Source organism: Trachurus trachurus, assembly GCF_905171665.1.
Source record: "Trachurus trachurus genome assembly, chromosome: 5".
In the NCBI taxonomy this organism is placed as follows: Eukaryota; Metazoa; Chordata; class Actinopteri; order Carangiformes; family Carangidae; genus Trachurus; species Trachurus trachurus.
The window spans coordinates 12,563,838-12,583,041 of record NC_139896.1 but is presented as its reverse complement, the minus strand read 5'-3'; the positions used below and the strand labels follow the sequence as shown (position 1 = coordinate 12,583,041).

The 19,204-nt window shown below is 40.9% G+C and overlaps 3 protein-coding genes across 5 annotated transcripts in view; all 3 read right to left on the bottom strand.

Annotated features, from left to right (window-relative positions):
* Positions 1 to 120: 120 nt before the first annotated feature.
* On the bottom strand, positions 121 to 12,704 carry trpc4apa (transient receptor potential cation channel, subfamily C, member 4 associated protein a). Its single transcript, XM_083971078.1, has 18 exons — positions 12,556 to 12,704; positions 9,946 to 10,074; positions 9,688 to 9,804; positions 9,462 to 9,519; positions 9,311 to 9,366; positions 8,992 to 9,120; positions 7,856 to 8,057; positions 7,557 to 7,742; positions 6,404 to 6,546; positions 6,175 to 6,306; positions 6,023 to 6,081; positions 5,754 to 5,939; positions 5,457 to 5,547; positions 5,196 to 5,336; positions 4,966 to 5,077; positions 4,643 to 4,755; positions 4,202 to 4,408; positions 121 to 2,957 (listed from the first exon to the last, which is right to left on the bottom strand). The coding sequence occupies exons 1-18, from the start codon at positions 12,679 to 12,681 to the stop codon at positions 2,820 to 2,822; spliced, it is 2,325 nt and encodes a 774-aa protein (XP_083827204.1). The 5' UTR covers positions 12,682 to 12,704; the 3' UTR covers positions 121 to 2,819.
* A 115-nt stretch (positions 12,705 to 12,819) lies between these two features.
* sla2a (Src like adaptor 2a) lies at positions 12,820 to 16,219 on the bottom strand. Its single transcript, XM_083971088.1, has 8 exons — positions 16,116 to 16,219; positions 15,551 to 15,647; positions 15,343 to 15,442; positions 15,171 to 15,257; positions 14,686 to 14,789; positions 14,290 to 14,436; positions 14,071 to 14,200; positions 12,820 to 13,521 (listed from the first exon to the last, which is right to left on the bottom strand). The coding sequence occupies exons 2-8, from the start codon at positions 15,615 to 15,617 to the stop codon at positions 13,398 to 13,400; spliced, it is 759 nt and encodes a 252-aa protein (XP_083827214.1). The 5' UTR covers positions 15,618 to 15,647; positions 16,116 to 16,219; the 3' UTR covers positions 12,820 to 13,397.
* Positions 16,220 to 17,811: 1,592 nt separating this feature from the next.
* Positions 17,812 to 19,204, bottom strand: part of ndrg3a (ndrg family member 3a) — a 34,070-nt gene continuing 32,677 nt past the window's right edge. For all 3 annotated transcript variants that reach the window (XM_083971083.1, XM_083971084.1, XM_083971085.1), the window contains one exon: positions 17,812 to 18,954. In XM_083971083.1, the coding sequence (XP_083827209.1) occupies positions 18,782 to 18,954 (173 nt within the window). In that variant the 3' untranslated portion in view covers positions 17,812 to 18,781. The remainder of the gene's footprint in view (positions 18,955 to 19,204) is intronic.

Below are 19,204 nucleotides of genomic sequence, written 5' to 3'. Positions count from 1 at the left end.
ACACCCAAATAAAGACTTTTAAATCTTCAAATATGACTTTTTCGTGTGTGTTAATATGTGACAAAGATAGAAACCCAACAAAGAAGGTCTAAAGAAGAATTTATTATATTATTAATTTGACAAACAGTTGTTAAATAAGGAAAATGAAGTTAAATACCAGCATTAGAGGAGTACCATGAGGGTTAAAGCTGGTTACAGAAGTGGTTATAGCTTAATGTGAAACTGAAACATAAACCTTCTGTTCGCTGATGGTCAAACAGGATTAGTAAGACGTGTGCAGAAGTGAAATTTTTAACACAACCATTGGAGAGCCTCATCATGAACTCTCCACTATCAACATCTCGTTACAGTTCTTTTTAACAAATTTCCCATAGATGCTGTTGATCTTGGTGAGGTGAGATACAATCATATTTGATTAAAAAAAAAGCACCACATGGTCCGACTTTTGAGTGAGTTCAGAAACGGCTGCAATATGTGTCTTAATATATCATCATGCCAAACATTACATAAACCTACTGTTAATCAAGTTAAAATATCAGGGACCTAAAGTAAAAGTCAAATTGTGTGTTGTATTTAACAATATGCAGCATGTTCTTGGCCAAGGGTATAAGATTTCACCATTTTCTATACAAACTAATGATTGAATGAAATCTAAGGCCTACAAGGAGCAAAACACCACATACACAACTGCTGAGAACCAACTCTCTTGTGCATCATATGGAGGGATCACTCTCAGAAATTCAGATCACAAAGCTACAGACGTCAGGGATTGTTCATGTTGCCGACAACATTCGTGTTTTCATAGCAATAGCTTCATTGACGCCCAGGGGGTGGGGTGGGGTGGGGTGACTGAAGTGATAAAAGGGATGTGGATTCAGATCCATGATAATACATGATCAATACTAACAATGCAACACTGCAGAAGTACCCTGTGTCAAATCACACCATGTTAGACATTAGCATTTAGCTTGGGCATCCAGCAAGAAAGTGAATCTGTAAGAGAGAAGCACTTGCGTAGTGTAATTGCATTAACTTCACTGCAAAGCACAAAAGATGAACTAATTCAAACTATGTGCACACCCATTAAGAGATTTTTTTTAAGACATGCTGAATGAAAGCTAGAAAACAAGGAAACATTTCTGGTTAATTAGCTTCAAAGCAAATAAAAGGCTTCAAAATTGTAAAAGGACGTGTGTTTGCATCCCAAGGCGGCATAGCACTAGTAACTCATGGCATCAGGGGCCAACTGTATAAATGCCCTTATACATTCACATGAACACGTAGTACGACTCAGGACATGTTGGGAGTAAAACTGTACACTTGTCATTGTTAAGTGATTTGATCTGTACGGTATCAGGATAGAATATGAGGTAGCTCATTCATTTGTACTTATCACGGGTTCAGCCTGTTTTAATTTGAGACACCAAATATCTCTGTTCAGCTCCGCATCTTCCATTTCCACTAAACAGCTGCACATTCAGGCGGACACATCAACACAGCCGCGCTCTCTGCTCCTTTTCAATCCGAAACCAAAGATAGGGTGGCGACACCACCCAAAAAGAGCCATCACATGGTAAGATTGTCGTTCTCAGCTTGTAGTCTGAGATTTTGAGAAATACCAGAGAAAGTGGTAGACTTTAAATCCAATGACGACAGAGTGATGGGCTGAAGGCTGATTCACATAAAACAAACTGTGTGGACTGGAACAATTAAAAGTGGTATCTTTAACACTAGCACCTGCATAGTTTATTCTCTTCCCAAAAGCATCTCTCACAGCACGGATACAAATTGTGTTACAAAATGAAGGTTTCTTTTAATCAACAAATGTGTTAATATATAATAAACAATAAAAACAATTTCATCTGTGCAATGTTTTATTCTACAGTTTATCCAGAGCTAAAAGCCATTGTTTTCAACAACACAAAAATAAATCAGCAAAAATAACCTGGAAAAGAGACGAGTCCCTGGGTGAAGCTTCTGAAGCCACAACAGAGTGGATGGTTTTAGGTGAGAGGAGCCCCGTGTGATCTGTGAAACATGTCAGCCGGCCCACAAGCTACCTAAATGTTCTGAGTAGAGCCAGAAAGCACCAGTCAACAACAAGCCACCTAATAAAATAGACCCACAGATAGGTTAAATGAAAATGCTGTTCATTGAGAGGACCCCTGCACAAAAAAAACTCCACTTTTACCAGTTTCCTCCACAGGTCAGGAAGTGGAGCGGCACGGAGTCGACAGGGGAGCGTGTAGGTAGTGGGAGATGGAGGCCGCCTCCTCCTGGCAGAGCCTGCGGCGCACGGCACTGACCTGCACATCTGAATGACAGTTTAATCTGTGGCCATTTCCAAACCGAGTCCACGTGAAAAGAATCTTTTTTTCTAACATATAATTTGTTGAATGATACATATTTTTTTTCTCATAGAATTTTGTATAGGTTATATAAAAGGCTCTATCTTGAATTTCACCTAAAGCAAACAACCAATGCAGGTGTCATTCCCCTCAAGGTCTCTTCAATTGTCTGTTATGCGATGTGGGTGATCTGGGATGGACATACAGGTTTCCTTTGAAGAAGAGCAGTAACTCAGTGAGCGGACGACAGCCGGGCAAAATTTACGTCCCCTCACATCTGTGATGACAGCCTCCATGCGTAGGTACAGACAGCAAACAGGGGAGTCTTTACATCCAGAAACGCAGTCACAAAGCACCTGGATGGCTCAGCTAAGTGGAGTCATCACCAGCTCTAGGTGTCCATGCTCCCTGTGACGGTCTGCCCTGTCCCCTCCCACCCCCCGCCAGCGCAGCGAGTGCACATGCTGGAGGTCAATCTTCCAGCAGGTCTCTGTCCAGATCCATGAAGGGCTCATCAATGTAGCTCGCTATGGCACACAGAGAAGTCCTGTCTGAGCCCAGCAGCACTGACACCGTCTCCTTCCAGTAGCTGAAGGGGATACAGGAGCTCTGAGGAGATAAACCAGGGAGGGATTAGAACAATACGACTTATTTTAATTTACTGGTGTAATTAGTTGGTTAACCACAGTCTGTGGTGAGCTCGATGATGTGCGCAATGCTCTGTAGCTGTATCTATGTAACGGGTAGGAGCGTAGCCATGTTGACAGCTTAAATACTCCTGGATGTCTACTGAATCAGTAATAAAGCTTATATATGTTGATATTTTCTTCTTTTTTCTTCAACAATAATGTAAAATGGTTATGGTTGTATGTGTACTGTATGAAACTTTTTGGCCACTTGGGGGCAGCAGAACAAACAAAACACAGCATTCACATCACCTTACAATGTTGTTAGGCATCCAGCAAATATTTGATCTTTGTATTCATGATTCCTGCTGGCTAGCAAATGTTAAGGCCGATATTCACTCGCCTTTAAACCCACATATTGTCCCAACAAATCCCTGAGAGAAACATCTGGCTGTTCACTTGCTAAATTCTCCACTACATTTACTAAACAACTTGCATGTCTCTAACTTTGTTTGGCCTTTGGTACTGAACAGGTGATGATTAATAACAGCTCTGTTTAAGGGGGCTGAAACTATGTACATCATGTTAACAATGCAGTACTACTTGTGTTTTCGAGGTAATTTACATGAATGTGGCTTTTGTTTCTCTGTGTGCAGCCACATTGACGGAATCTTGGTTATGGTTGCTCGCTGATCTGCATCTTTACAGCTTTTGATGATAAACATGTAAAAGACAAACCACCAACTAACCAGTTTCCTTCAGTGTGAAAAGAGGTTCAACCTCCTGAATTGTTGAAAGATTTCTCACTTAACTTCAAACAGTCGGCAGCTTTGCAAATCTGCAAACAAACTCTTCCAAACCCTGAACACAACTTGTTGTCTGCATTTTTAAAATCACTTGTTTCCTAGACTTTTTTGGAACATTTTAACCAGTCTTGCTGTCCAAACCAGTTCAACAAACTGGTTGAAGAACTTTGTCACATAAATGTCACTGTGACACAGCAGAAGAAACACTTAACGTCATTTGTTTTTCCAGCTTGTCTATTTGTGATTTCCATGTCATTGTATTTTAAAGCCTTGACAATGAAAACAACACTGAACATCAACAGTAGAGAATAAGAAAAGACTGTCGGTGCTGCTTGTGTGTTGCGACGGTTGTAGACTTTGGTGAGATGAAGATATTTGCTTTTATCTAATCAGTATGTGAGGGAGTGCAAGAGCTACTCACATTCTCCAGACAGGTGCTATCTTTGTCCTTGTTGAGGTAGTGGCGCTGCCAGAAGCGCAGTAAGTTGTGGAAGTTGTTGAGCAGGCAGCCCGGGTACTTCTCAGCGTACTCCTTCTCCCGTAGGGCGTTGAGGTAGAAGGGCAGTTTAGCCTTTCTTCTGGCCAGCATCAAGATCACCAAACTGGTGTTTAAACAACTCACATTCTCCTGCAGGGAAAATGGATGGGATGGATACAGAAAGAGACAGGACTCGAGTTACAAAGTGTTTTGCATCACACCCTGACAGATATTAATGAACTGAATGTTATTTGTGGTTGACATTAAATCAAGTTTAGACAAAAAATGTCTTCCATTGATCTTGTTATATTTTTGAGTCAAAATATTCCCTTTTCTACAACTATTTCAGTTTCTCTGAAACTTGAAGTGAAAATGAAACAAGACCTGTGTGAGAGTCTGTACGTTGATGATGGTGATCAGTCGAAAGAGGAAGGAAAGCCTGTTCTCAACTCTGGCCATGTAGGACAGCAGGCAGCACTCAGACAGAACCTCCACCACTGCGGGGGAAACATGGCACTGAAATTAAAGCTCAGCTCTTACAGGAACAGCACTTCCAATTTTAATTTACTGAGCAGAGTGTTAAACAACAGTGTTTCCAAATGTATCCATTAGTATGGATGTGGTGTAACAATTTCTGTCAGACTAGGCAGGGTTGGCCAGTTTATTACATCACTGAACTACATGTGTAAGTTTCCATCCTGGTTTACCTTTGACATCTTCAGTCTGGCTCTCAAATCGGTCCAATGAAAGGACGATGCAGCGCACCAGCATGTTGGAGTCGACCAGGGAGCTGTTGATCTGCGTCAAGAAGGTCTGAAACTACACGGGAGAGATCAAAATCAAAGACTTGTTACTGCAACACAGCAAGTTGAGAAAAGGTTTTTTAAGTATTGTAAGCAGACTTTTCTCTGAGGCATTTAAATGGGTGCAATTTTACCTTCTCTGGAGTGTTGACATATTTGTTAAATCTTTTGAAGGCATCAATGTTGAACTTCATGAGCTCCCCCAGCAGATCAAAGTAGCTCTGCAGGACATCCCGGGAGGTACAGCCACTGTCTATGATACAGAACAGGATGTGCTGTCGAGGGATGGAAGCAGAAACTGAGGTGAAGCGAGAAGTTAAAAAAATCAAATCGAGGAGAGATCTGTGCGATATAAACTGAGGAAAGGGAAAAAAACAGTCTGCGGCAGTAGATACCTCTAGTAGTCCCCTCTTCAGGAGGAACATTTGGTCTGCATAGGATGTGGCCCCTCTGAGAAAACTTTCCACTGCCCTCGCCTGCCAGAATCTACATACACAACAGAAACAGTCAGCAAAACTATAAAAAGCAGAAGCAGATACATCTTGAGAAATATTTTTTCAAAAGTAGCTATTGTCAGTATGGCTTCACATGACTTCTCCAGTATAGGTATTTTGACATTTTCCCAAGCAGGCTGACCATCTATTAACGTCTTCATCTCCTGCATCTTCACCTTTGACCTATAAAATGCTGACCTGAAGGACGAGTCTGGAGGCTCCCTCTTCATGACGGCGAGGAGGCGTGTGAGGAGGCCTTTCTTCCCATCACACACTAGGCTTCTGTCTGTATTGACCAGCGCCTCCACCTCAGGGATGTTAGCCTTCATAGATATGGCACTCAGTTCATTCAGCTCCTGGCTATTCAGCAGGAGGTACTTGTTCCTGAAAGACACATAACACAAAAAAAAATCTTAGCCAATGTACAACAAGTCAGATCCAAAGTGATTGAATTAAAGATCACTTACTCGTGATGATCACTGAAACTCTGGAGAAGCCGCAAAAACTGGATTTTGAAGGAAATTTCCTGTATGACGAGAATAAGGTGTGTTAATTGTCAAGTTAAGTTGAAATTTCCTGGAGCAACTTTCCAAATACTGTGGTGTTAAAGAGTTCATACTGGACTACAGTCGCAGTTCTCATTCTGGCCGTGCACCACGTGATTTGAAGCCGTGTATTTCCTCCAGATCAGCTTGTCAAACAGGTTATTGAGCCCCGGGATGAGACGGAACTCAGCCAGCATTTTGTGGACCTGTGCAGACATAGTACAGTGGTCAGAGAACTGAACTCTACCATTAAAACCCACCACCATTTTAATCCTAAAAAAGAGCAGATGCATTGTGAAGTACCTGGTTCCTCTGTCGGCCCATGAGAAGGACACATAGCACATACAGCACTTCCACTTTATACATGATCTCATGGACGATCTTCATGGACTGGGGAAGTCGATATCTCAGGGGGCTGGTGGCCAGGGAACTCTCGTCTGATGACTCTGAAAGTTGGGGAAAAAGGTGATCTTAATCCAAGCTTGTAGGGTTAAAGCAGTGGGGGAGAACTAGTGGCACAAGTGAGTGTTTCTCATGTTGGGTAAATAAGCAAAAGCACCGAGCTCTGTGAAAGTAAAGAGAGTAGAGATGTCACGATTACTTGTTTTCACAATTAATCGTGGTATTAAACACCACAATTAATTGATCGTAAAGATTCCTAAATACCGTCACTTTCCGAAAAAGATTATGTTGGAAACATATCGGCAGATGTGGTGCCAAAGTAAAGGTAAATGCACAGATGCTGGTCCATTTATCTAAAGTAACACTGAATTGGTAGGAAGTTAAATGTTAGCATGTCATTTGAATTGTAAAGAAATGAATAAAATAAACTTAAACATTTGGTATAGATGACAATTAATGACTTAAATATTTCAAACACTTCCCCTGGGGGATTAATAACTGGTCCTATATTAAGAGATTAGTAATGTAATTATATTTTGACTATATTTGATTTTACACATTCATAGTGTTGTGAAATTTATTGATGCATAATAATCGTGATAATCGTAACACCGTGATTATTTCTCTGACCATAATCGCAAATCTATAATCGTGACATCCCTAAAAGAGAGTGAGGGAGGGATGAGTGTGTGCGCTAGCGTGAGAAACTACAGTGTTCGTGTGTGTGTAGCCGTCTGCAGGGGGAGTCATGGTCGGGTAAAGTAGGTAACGGCCACCAAAAGATACAGTGGCGTCAAAGACACCAAACTTGACAAACTGGGCATCATTATATCTGGACAAATTGCAAAGGGTGGACTGGGGAAGAAAGCTTTTACAATAGATAGGTAAACACTACTGCACCAAGCTTCGTCTCCATCTTCTTATATCATTTTTATGAAGTTATTCGGACACTTTTATGAGGTTTCGGATTATTTGCACTATTGAATGTTGGAAATAAAGATCCTCGATCGCAACTGGCCCAGTTTTGGATCTTATTTTAACTCCCAACACTCACCTGTGCTGCTTTGTTCAGCGTCCTCAGAAGCCATCTGCATGAGGGCGTCCAACACCAGAGCATTGTCCAGCCACGTGTACCAGTCCTCCAGCTCCTGCAGGAAGTTAGCTCCTGTGGCTTCAGACACCTTTCTAGTTGCCAGCTTACACAGCCGCTCAATGAACCCAGGGATGTTCAGCAAGGTTACTGTTGGAGAAGAACATTGGACGGTTCACAAATTACTGATCTGTTCTTTTACAATGGCACAAAATACGTACAAACACGATGGATCTTAGCACTGCCCCTCAAAGTCAACTTACCCTGGTTGACCTCTGCCCGTGAGGGGCTAGCGTTGCGTTTCTGCTGGGCATTTTTGGCCAGCAGTGTGTGCTTGTCATCATTTCCCACATCAGGTTCTGAGATGGTGACAGACAGGATGCGGCAGAAGTTGGCCAGCTGCTGCTGGTCAAAGCTTTGCACCAGGCCTGACAAGTTGGGAATGCCTTCTAAGTGGATCATCTCCTTAAAAAATGCAAAAGACATGAACTGTTACCAATCTGGAGGTGAACTGCAATCAGAAATACAACAATGAGCAGCTCTAAGTTTCAGACCCTCTTAAAGTGCAGTGGTCTTTTCCATATTAAAATTAATTGTGTAGGTTTATGGCTGCATGTCAAAAAAGAATTTCAGTTTTCACATTACAGTTTAGCCTTTCCATTTACAAAATTGGCAACATCATAAATCAAGTTTAGACATTTTTCTCACTCATGACTGTAGCAGTTTTTTGTCAGTCTGCCTGTTCACACATCACCTTCTCTGTGACCTTAAATCCGGACCTTACAAGTCTTGCGCACTACTGTCATGAATGCGCACTCGTCTGTGTGTATGAACGACAACAACGGAGAAAGAGCGCTATGCGGAGATGAATGAACGGAGCGATATTGCGTTGGTCGAACCAAAAGCTGAAAAACCTATTTGTGGCGGACATAATTTAATTGTTGGTTTATATATTTAGAGTTGGAAACATGACCAACATTAGGAATGACAGTAAAAGGCTTGCCAAGGGATCTAAACAGAACATTATAATAACACTGGGGTAATCAGAGGCAAAGACACAAGTTTTAAATTGTTAAGTATATTAGGAGAAGTCAAAGTTGATGTTGATGAGCCTGAAATTAAGGCACTGCTTTGCCACAAGGGTGTTAGCAGCTCTGCTTGGCATAATGTTCTGGCATTAGAGGTGTCTGCACAGGGACAAGAGCCAGAAGATAACAATATACATTTATCTGCAGAACAAAGATTAAAAGGCTCCTACATTTCCCATAAAAATTAAGATTAAGTATTAATTTGACCAATTTTTAAGACAAATTGGAATAAGACAGACCTCGCAGACCTTCAGGGTCATAAACAATATTTAACGCTGATGCTGAGGATTTAATCCAAGTATAACTCTGACCTTTTTGACTCCAAGAATATCCTCAATTAGAGTTGCAGTCTGTAAGAAGGTCTTCTTGTTTGTCATCAGGGTAAAGAGAAACAGAACAAAGTCGTCCCTCGCTGCCAGGCTCTTCGTGACACCCTCTGTCTATGAAAACAAAGAAATAAGGAAAAAAAAGCTCATTCTTATCTGTAAAAACTGTCCTGTTTCTAGAGACAATGTAACTGCAATAACCAAGGGAAAAATACTGCAGCTTTATGCATGCACTAGGTTGTAAAAGGTATGATGCACCTCTGTCATTTCTGTGGTGTGTAAGAAAATGTAACAGGATACTTACACATATACAACAGTTGTAGAGAACACTAAGGCAGTCCTTGACCAAGTCATCATTCACTGTTGCAACAGACACAGACATTAGTCTAAATTCAGATTGTTTATCTTCATGTTAAAACATGTTAACTTGCCAATAATAATGTCAGCCTACTTACTTTTGGGTTTTTTCTTCTGCATAGTTAGTGTGGGTCTCATCAAGATCTCCACAAGCAGCTTCAGGGAAACATCAAAAGAAGCAGTTAATATGGGTTTTATATTCACAATGCCTCAGTAGAGTTATTGTACACATAAAAACTGATTCTTCAAAGACAACAAGCTTTAATGTCTCTATGTTGAGTCCAATAACAATGGCACATCAGGCAACAAGAATGTCAGACTTACATCGACTCCACCAAAGAGGTCAAAGGTGTACGTGTTGGGGAAGGTGGATTCCTGAGCTGTCTTCCTGTCCTCTGTGACAAAAGACATGGCCTCCATGGAGAGGTGGGATGATAATACCTGACCATAAAACCATTGTTCACATGTAATTTACATCACCCAAGCTCCAAAGTGAAACATTCACTAACAATTGGCTAAAAAAAAAAAAGCAGTAATTTTACAGCATCATTGTTGAATGGACTAATCCTGCGACTCGACTACCTTAAGAAAGTTGTGGGCATGGGAGAGGTCACTGTTGGGATGGCTGCTCTCGTGGAGCTTCTGCAGCAGAGTAGGGATGCCATTCCACTTGGCCCGTTTATCTCTCTCCTGGAGCAGACCTCCTGGGAGCTACGACACATAATTAAAAGCAAACGTAAAAAGACTGCAACATACACAGTAAAAATGCATGTTAATCTGTGTAGGGCTTGTGCATGTTAATGTAAGGCTGCAATCTTAAGAGCATTGCCCATACTAGCATTTAGATGTATATACAGCGAAAGCACAGTAAAAAATGTATGCAGTCTATAAAAAATGCATGCATATGTAATTATGTAGTCAAACATAAAAACGTAACACATACTGCTTATAAAAAACACATCCTCTTTTCCCTCTGCCTTTGCACAGACAGAACATGAATGATGTTTTTTTTTTAACAAACAAAGCCTCATGAATATAAACGTTGTTAGTGTTCTTTTAAATGAGATTAGAGCTGAGCCACACCTCAGGCTATATACCAGATTACTGAAACAAAGAGAACAGACGTTAAAAGCAGTTTCACCAGTTTTTTATTATATCCCAGTAATAACTAAAACCATGTGACGAGGGAGTCCTAGCCTGGCACGAAGTGGGCGAGCGAGTGCACATGTATTATGGACCAAAGCCATAAAGTGCAGGCAGAATCTTAAAGTTGGGTTTACTGGACACCAGCAGGGAGATCTAATCATAGTTGTGTGCTGTGTTGAGTTTTTCTCCTCATTAGGAATAAAATCTTGTGGGGCGTTCTGAATTAAGGTTTCCGGGAAGGTCACATAAGGGGGTGTTTTCTATATTTACCAAATTAATTTATTGCCACTGCAAGTAATGAAGATACGCACATTTACTGTCTGGGAACGATAACAAAACTTAATATTGAAATCATTTTAAGATTAAAGGCTACGGCAACTGTATGTATTACAGAAAATAATCTATGAATGAAATTCTATGATAAGGCCTTAGCCAAAAGTTGTCCATGTGAAAATGCTTACATCTCCTATCTTTCAACAAAGAATAAACATTTTATAAATGTGGGGTTTACATGAAGCTTGTACAGAGTAAAAAATTATTCCGAACTGCTACACTTCGTCACTACATAATATACGAATTCATGGTGATCAGAGGCCAAAAAACAACTGCAAAGTTAATCAGTATTAATGTTGGATTTGAGAATCATAATAAGGTAATGAATTAAACTTGGAGCAGGACAGAAGAACCAAGTATCCTGTTAAAGAAAAGTTTTTTTTTTTGTGTGTGTGTGTGTGTGTCCTCTGCTGCAGCCTTTCACAGCTGATGACATATACCCCTGAATGCTTTCCCTGGTGCCCTAACCCCATCATTAATGTGATGCGGTTTGTCAGTAGCACCAACATGACACCAGTGTGTAACATAGCAGCTGACCCGACAGTATCTCAGCAGCAACCCTGGGAAAAAGTGGACGAATGCAATAAGACATAATAGAAGGATATTGCCATAAATCATTGACCCTTAATGTTTGTGTAGTAAGACGCACTACCTTACCCTACCTCGAAAACTGCAAGTCAGCAGGGAAGGTACAAAAAAAAGGGCACAGCACTGACACGCAGATTTATTGAAAGTGCACTGATATAAATTGCTTTATTGGCTTTGCAATGCAACGGTTTGACGGTGGGTGTGTGTAGCCGAGAAAGAAAAGGGGTTTCAGATGCACGATTGCTAAAAAACACAGAAATGCACAGGAGAAGCGACGTCAACGTTCAAGGACCAAGCAAAAAAAAAAAAAAAAAAACACACAAACACACACACACTCACACAGCTGACATGAACTAGCCGTATAATCAAAACTGAAACGAGCCAAGCAAATATGTCCTCCGAAGCAACACGTATATTGTAAATGTGTATTAAATCGTGTGTAAAAAATAAAAACATAAACTGAGCAACATTGTTAACTTGTCCAAACAGCTGCTGTTGTGTCCTATCCATTTATGGAAACGATAGTTATTGTGGTTAGTGTGTCGTTACGTAATCACCTGAGCTGTTCAGCTGGCTTAGCTTTAGTTTAGCTTAGCTCGCTAACATTAGCAAACGTTACTGCCGCTGATTAACACCGTGAGATTTAAGCCTTTCTAAAATAAAATTGAACCGCGTACTCTCCGGTGACATTGACACTGCCATTGCCTGATTGTAACAATAACATTGCCCCGTCAAACTTTTTTAGTTTTAAACAGCAAATTTACGTCGTATTTTCACTTGGCCCTGAGATGCTAAGCTAACGCGACGCTAACAACAAAGACCAATTTAAAAAGCTTGCCTCATACACTTGCAGTGTTAATGCTAACGTTTTTCTGTTTTGTTTTTTTGCTTGTCGATGTTGTTATACACAATTCAAGTGTTTTACATGTATACGTTTGGTTAAAAACAGCCTGTTTTTGTGTTTGGTAGCGAGCTAGCTGTAGCTACAACCGGAGCTGACAGGACCACACGTCTCCAGGACAACGTCTCCGTTCTCAGGCTGAATTCCAAACGAGAGCCCCTGGTCTCAGTCGATCAACTTTCGGGATCTCTTTTTACAGACATAACATGCGTCGTTTCTCTTACCTGTGTCCCTCGGCTGTAACCCTGGCCAGTTATTCTACTAGCCGTGAACTTTGTGACAATATTACTGTTGCAGTTTCTTCGTTTTCCTCCAGTACAAGGGGACTCGGACCCCAGAAGCGTCGCCATTATTTCTTCTTCCTGAACTGAACTGTTCGGGCAGGAAGTGGATGGAAGAGGCTTTGATGAATTAGGAGGCAATTAAGCGGCACCTGCTGGCAGAAAAGCTCACTCTGCAAGAATGCAATGACTTCAGTCATATTTACATTTTTTAATAGATTGTTTATTATGATAAGATACCTTTAAAAAAAAAAAATCAAATAATAGGCTACAGGCTGGATCCTCTTTGCATTCAGGTGGGTATATGTGTTGCACATTCATCACATAGCCTATCTATAGTATTTTATTTGATTCTAACACATACATGATAACAATCAAACAATATTAGATTTAACAATATGTACAAATAAGGTAATAAATTAATACATTCGATGTTTTTTTCTTATTTTCAGCTCCCACACCCACTGTGTGCCTCTTTGAACACACACACACACACACACACACACACACACACACACACACACACACACACACACACACACACACACACACACACACACACACACACAAAAACAGTCTCTTGCTGACATACATTATATCACATATCAGAAGATTGTAGTGTCTCAGCCTTCCTCTCACGACATGGCAGTGCACGGAGACCACATTAGGGCGTACAGGGCGTACATTGGCTGGCAGATGAGTTGCAGATGAGTCAGGTCAGTCCTATTTGTCTGCTCTCGATCTGTCTAATTATTAGTTCTTTCACACAGCTCCACCGTCTCTCCTCAAACCTCCCAGCTGTGGTCATTGCCATCTGTCATTTGCAGGTAAGAGTTGATGGCCTCCCTCAGCCCCTCGCTCACCAGAGAGTGGTCTGACTCCGTTCTCTTCCTCCTGAAGATCACAGACCTGAGTGGAGACAATACAGACTTAAACAATATCCCAAACATGGCTTTTAACTGCTGTGTAAACATGGACAGAATTTGTACTGAAAATGAGTAAAGAAACTGTTTTAGAGATTTAAAAACAAAAAAAACAAAAACCATTAACACAGAATGAAAAATGTATTTTTCATCTAATGAGGCCTATCATCTGTTGTTGGCTACATCTTTAAAACTTGATTTATCTATGGTGGGTTCGCTGCTCCCTACTCACACAGTCACAGACTCTCAATCTGGGCAGACAGCCAGTGCAACTATCTGTTGGCATATCTGCTGACATTATATACACACTCTTCACTCTCAGTTTACTGAAACACAAATTATTGTAGAGTTTATTCAACATCTTTGTGTCATAGTGAAGAAGAAAAAAAGAAAAAGATAAGCATCCCTAAAGGAGGATTTATTAATGGTTTTAACCAGGACACGATGAGGGGCCCATGCAGGGGGAAGCTGCTCTACACTGAGGAGCAGAGTGACATCTTGTGGCAGTCATCAGTAGAAACAAAGCTTAACATACCTGCTAATGTCTTTCCAGTTGATGGTCGGCCTCCTGATGGCTGTGGGTACCGGCCGGGCCTCTCTAGTGTTATCCAGACCCTTGATAAAGCAAGGCGCTGTCAGTCGACAGAATAATCCATCTGCAGACTCTGGAAAAGGAGGAAACATTTAACTCTCACTGCTGTAGGGCTGGAGGATTTGAATGTGATGACACAGCATTTACATCCTCAGTGCACACCTGTATAGTGTTCCACCAGGCATTGCAGGGAGGGGAAGGTGAGTCCTGGAGAGATGTACACCCAGCCATTTTGCAGGTGAGAGATGCGGTAGTGCTTCACACAGTCATCGTATAAGGATTTCCTCAGGACAGACAGCGTGTAACAATCTAAAGACAGAGCGAGCAAATAGATGCAGCACTTAAACTTAATGGCTCTTAGTCATTAACCCATACAAGTCATTTTCTATGGCCAATGAAGCTATTCCCATGGATAAACCTCATTACTACAGACTGTCAAACCATAAAAAATGACATTATTGCTTCATTAACACCCACTTAACACCCACAACATATTTCAAGGCTGGTCCTTTATTACTTTTTATTCATTTTTTCTCTTAAAGAAAGAAATCCTCTAACCTCTGACTGTCTCCGACTCACGGATCAAGAAGGATCCGTTCTGGTTATTGGGTTGCATGAGCAGCTCCATGGCTTTGTACCTGCCGATGCCTGTGAACAGCCACCTGAACAGACAGCAGAGGATGCATGAGACATTTAGATGTGAGTGGGACAATAGAACAAAGTGTTGTCATGCAGACAAAAAAAAACATCTTCATGTTGTTTTTAGCTCTGGAAAACCCACTGTAACAGTAACAGAGCACATTCCCCACTGGAGGAGGACTGAAAGTGCAGGAGGCAGAGGCTGAGGCGCCACTGGAGAGAACAGAGGTCTTGTTCCAAACATCGGTCTCCACTGATGTAAAGTTCACAGACACAGAAACTATACTCCCACCCTTCAGGGAACTCCCCGCCCTTCTTTTCATGCAAGCATAACTCCTCTGGTTTCACACACGCACACATGGCACCCAGACATATTTCAAGTGCATCTTTGTGACTGTACCTACTTGTGTGTGACCTTGGCAGTGTAGCTGGTGGGAATGTAGTTCTCAAGTCCCGTGGTTGATGACCTCACCATCACAAAATCGCCATCGCTATTGGAGAAAACGAGCAAACATGATTAATTGTGTCTGCCCAGGTGAAAACAAGGGTGAAGGTGAAACATTATGAGTCACATACTCTGATACGATGGTGAGTCTTTCCCCAATGTGCATTGTCACCTCTGTGTGTCCAAAGGATGGGTAGTTATGGAGGGATACAATCATGCTGTCTTGTGTGGCTGCAGAGGGAAAGAAGCAGATGAACACAATGAGAAACATTTTGTTTGTTATATTTTTTGAAAATTATTTTTCATTTTCTGTGTTAATGTGTTGAGAAATGAACCTACCTTCCGTTTCAGATGAATTATCAAGGATTGTCATGTTTGATCGACATCTGATGGGACAGGTTCCCATGTTCCTTGGCTACCTCCTGACTTGAAATGACTAATGTGAGCAGAGACAGTTAAAAAAAAAAAAGGTGAGCTAGGTATCAACAGAGGAAATGTTTTGTTCTCATCATTACATGTTATATCTGATAACTACCATCAGCAGAACAGCTCACAAGTGTTTTCACACCATTTGTTACCTAGCAGCAAAAACCTCAACGATTACAAGAAGACGCTCAACCACATCAATAGGCACATAATCGAGGTGTTAAATTTCCATGCAACACGTTTGTGAGAAACAAAGTCCATGTGAGCTACATCTAAAAACTGTATTTAGAATAACGAGATACATAATAACATATTTTATATTTGTCATGCACAAAACTTTTTTTGTATAAACAGCAGCAATATATATTTTAAATGAAAAATTGATATTTTTTTAAATAATAAAAGTTATGAGGCAGTAAATTTGCTCAAATGGAGGTAAAAGTCAGGTAGTAGAAGACAGAGCAGGACACAAACTCACCTCTTAATGTTTGCGCCGAAATTAGATGATCCAAAACCAAAAGTAATAGACCAGATCCTTCTCAGAGCGAGAGATGAACTGCAGGATGTCTCAGTGACAAATGCTGATCTGCCTGAAGAGACGAGGCTTCCTGTATGATCTTTATGTATGTCACCCAACTACAGCTTGAGCTTCCTGTGACGCTTAAGACCTTGACATCTTCTCTAAGAACAGCTCATGCTGTTCTTTCTGATGCTGGCTGTTTTTTTGTTTTTTTCAAAAAGCAAGTGATGCTCAATGTGCATCACTTGTTTATGGAATTAACTGTATATCTGGTCATGCACCCTGTTGTGCAATGTGGTGGGTTGCAGTGGTGACGTCACTTTACAATATCAGTGTGTGCAAAATTGTTTACACTGGACAAAATTACATAGACCTGCATTCAGATATAAGAGTTGAATCATGGTGTCTTTGACCACATTTTCCCTGTCAGCCTGATGCACTCACTGCAGCTTGCCAGAAATGTTGCCATTGATGTTATCAGATACAAAGGACTCACAGCTCTGCAGAAGCATCATAAAGCCTCTCCTGACAGCAACCCCTGCATGATTTATCAGCAGTCAAAAGTTCATCCATCAGACTGACTCTGCAGAGTCAAAAAGAGCAGAAGTGGAGCAATATGATGAGCAACGGGGGCTTTGCACACAAAAATAAATTATGTAGATAAGGGATGATTTTACTTCTGGTTTTGGTAAGAGACATTCATACTCATAAATGCTAATAAGACTTCGATAAGACCGCGGTCATGATATATCCCCCTGATAGGAGATGTGCTGTGTGTTTCTTTAGAAACAAACAGCGAATGGAAACTCTAATCGTTCAGATTTGTGCTGAATCACTGGGAACGGGAACAGCCTGTTCACATATAGGTGGAAAAGAATTGAGTCTTTCCACATAACCCTCAAATACAGTGTTCCTTTCCAATTTGTATTGGTATCATCCACCTCCACATTAAGTTTTTTTTAAATTATGGTAAAATGTTTTAAAATTGCAATGCAATACAAGATACTTTTCTTAAATTGAAGATGTTTTTGCACAGGCATGGCATGGGACACAAAACCTTATATACTCTGCAATATGCAATATTAGTAAATCTCTGGTCGTGGTGACCTCTGCATGTAAAATATTTATAATTCATTTTATCTTTGATTATCAGTGGAGGAAAACTGTGTCAACATGTCTCAAAGTGGAGAATGATGAGAGGCGCTTCAAGACATGATAATCAGATCAACATGTCACGTCTTTCCCACAACGACTTTCTGTACGTCTTCGCAATTATGAAATCAGTCTCTTAGTCTCATTTGCGCAGCAGCTGACCATTGTTGTTCTTTCATTGTGCTAAATATAGCCGACCTATCTGTGACAACAGTTATCACTGAGAGGAAATAGCGTGTGGTTGGAAACTAACTCACCACACTCACCTCACTTTTCCATCGACAGAGAGGAAAAGTATAAGCAGTTGCTGCAATACGATGCTACTTTTTGTTTCTCATTCAAGAGTACAATTTAACTACACCTGCAAATTTATGTGCACATGAGCCAGAATTAAAAGGTTTTACTCTGATAAACAGACACATGAGACATACTGTCATGTTGTAGCTTTATTCAGTAGTAATAGAAATGAGTTGAATCAGCAGACAGTGAGAAGCACCGCTGGGCCCCTCAGTGAAGGGACTCACACTTTTCACATCAGAACCCACTTGTTAAAGGTTGTTAAAACATCACTGAATAATCTGGTCAAGTGAACAAAACATCAACACAAAGCAGAAAGAAAAAAAAAGGAAACAATGAGTTCAGTTACAAAAAGAATTGAAAATGAATGAATGAAAGTTACACACTGGTACACAACTTGTTCTTAACGCTGAATGTTCTTCCATGTTTAAATGCAGTTCTCCCCACTGCTTTGATTTAGTTTGACTTGCAGTGTGCTACAGTATGCAATGGTTCTTCTGGGTACCTTCACTTTTTCAGGAATCATTTTAAATACAGACTGCGATCCCACTTCTGCAGCTACAGTAGGTTTAGTGATCCCTCTACATACATTTGTGACGGATTTCAGTTGCAGCAGTGTTCAAGAATAAAAACAAAGATACAATGACTCACAATCAATATAGCCCACATTCTGAAAACAGAGGAGACCAGTCCAAATATTCGAAGTATTGTACTGTGCAATTATTAAAAGGAAAAACAAAAAAAACTACAGGTTATCTTGAACAGGTGGAGGATTTCTACAGCGTGTGAAGACATATAAACAAATACAATGTGAAAAAAATAAATACAAGAGGGTGAGGTTGGACAGTTGAGTCAAAGATACAGTTTGACCATTTGAATATACAACACATCTGAATGTAGTTATGGTTTCTTGTAGGAATGTGACTTTGATAGTGTATTCAATATAATATTTAATAATATGCATCTGTTAATATATTTATTACATCTTTTCTAATCACATTTTTCATTACAGACCCTCCTGGCTTTGAGTTGCTTAGGAGTTGGATGAGAGAGAGAAAGAGAGAGAGAGAGAAGGGGGGGGGGGGGGGGGGGGGGGGGGGGGAGACAGAGAGATAAGGGGCAGAGGGCACATAAGTTACTATGGGAGGGTGCACAGGGTGGGATGGGGGTCGGGTTTAGCAGGAGACCTCCATGGTCTGGGGTCTGGCCTGGTTGTCCAGACCCCCAGTGGTGCTGCCCTCCAGCAGGCTGTTGAGGTTGTTGCGACTGCGACTGCTGTCCATGGAGGTGATGCTAGAGGAGGAGGTGGTGCGGGAGCGAGCCAGACGAGTCATTCCTGCCGACGGCACTGGAACAGAGAAACCTGCATTAATATCCCACACACGTAACCCAGAGCAGAGTGGGATCACTGAGGGAGCGGATTACAACACTTTACGACTAAAGTGCTTACCATGCAAAACATTCTCAAATATGGAGACTAATCAAATAAAAGAAATGTGTATCAAAAAACTAATGCATGTGTGTCCACTTTAGAAAAAAACAAACAAAAGCAATACAAAGGCAGAATACAGCATTTGCAATCCAACTCAACTGACAGG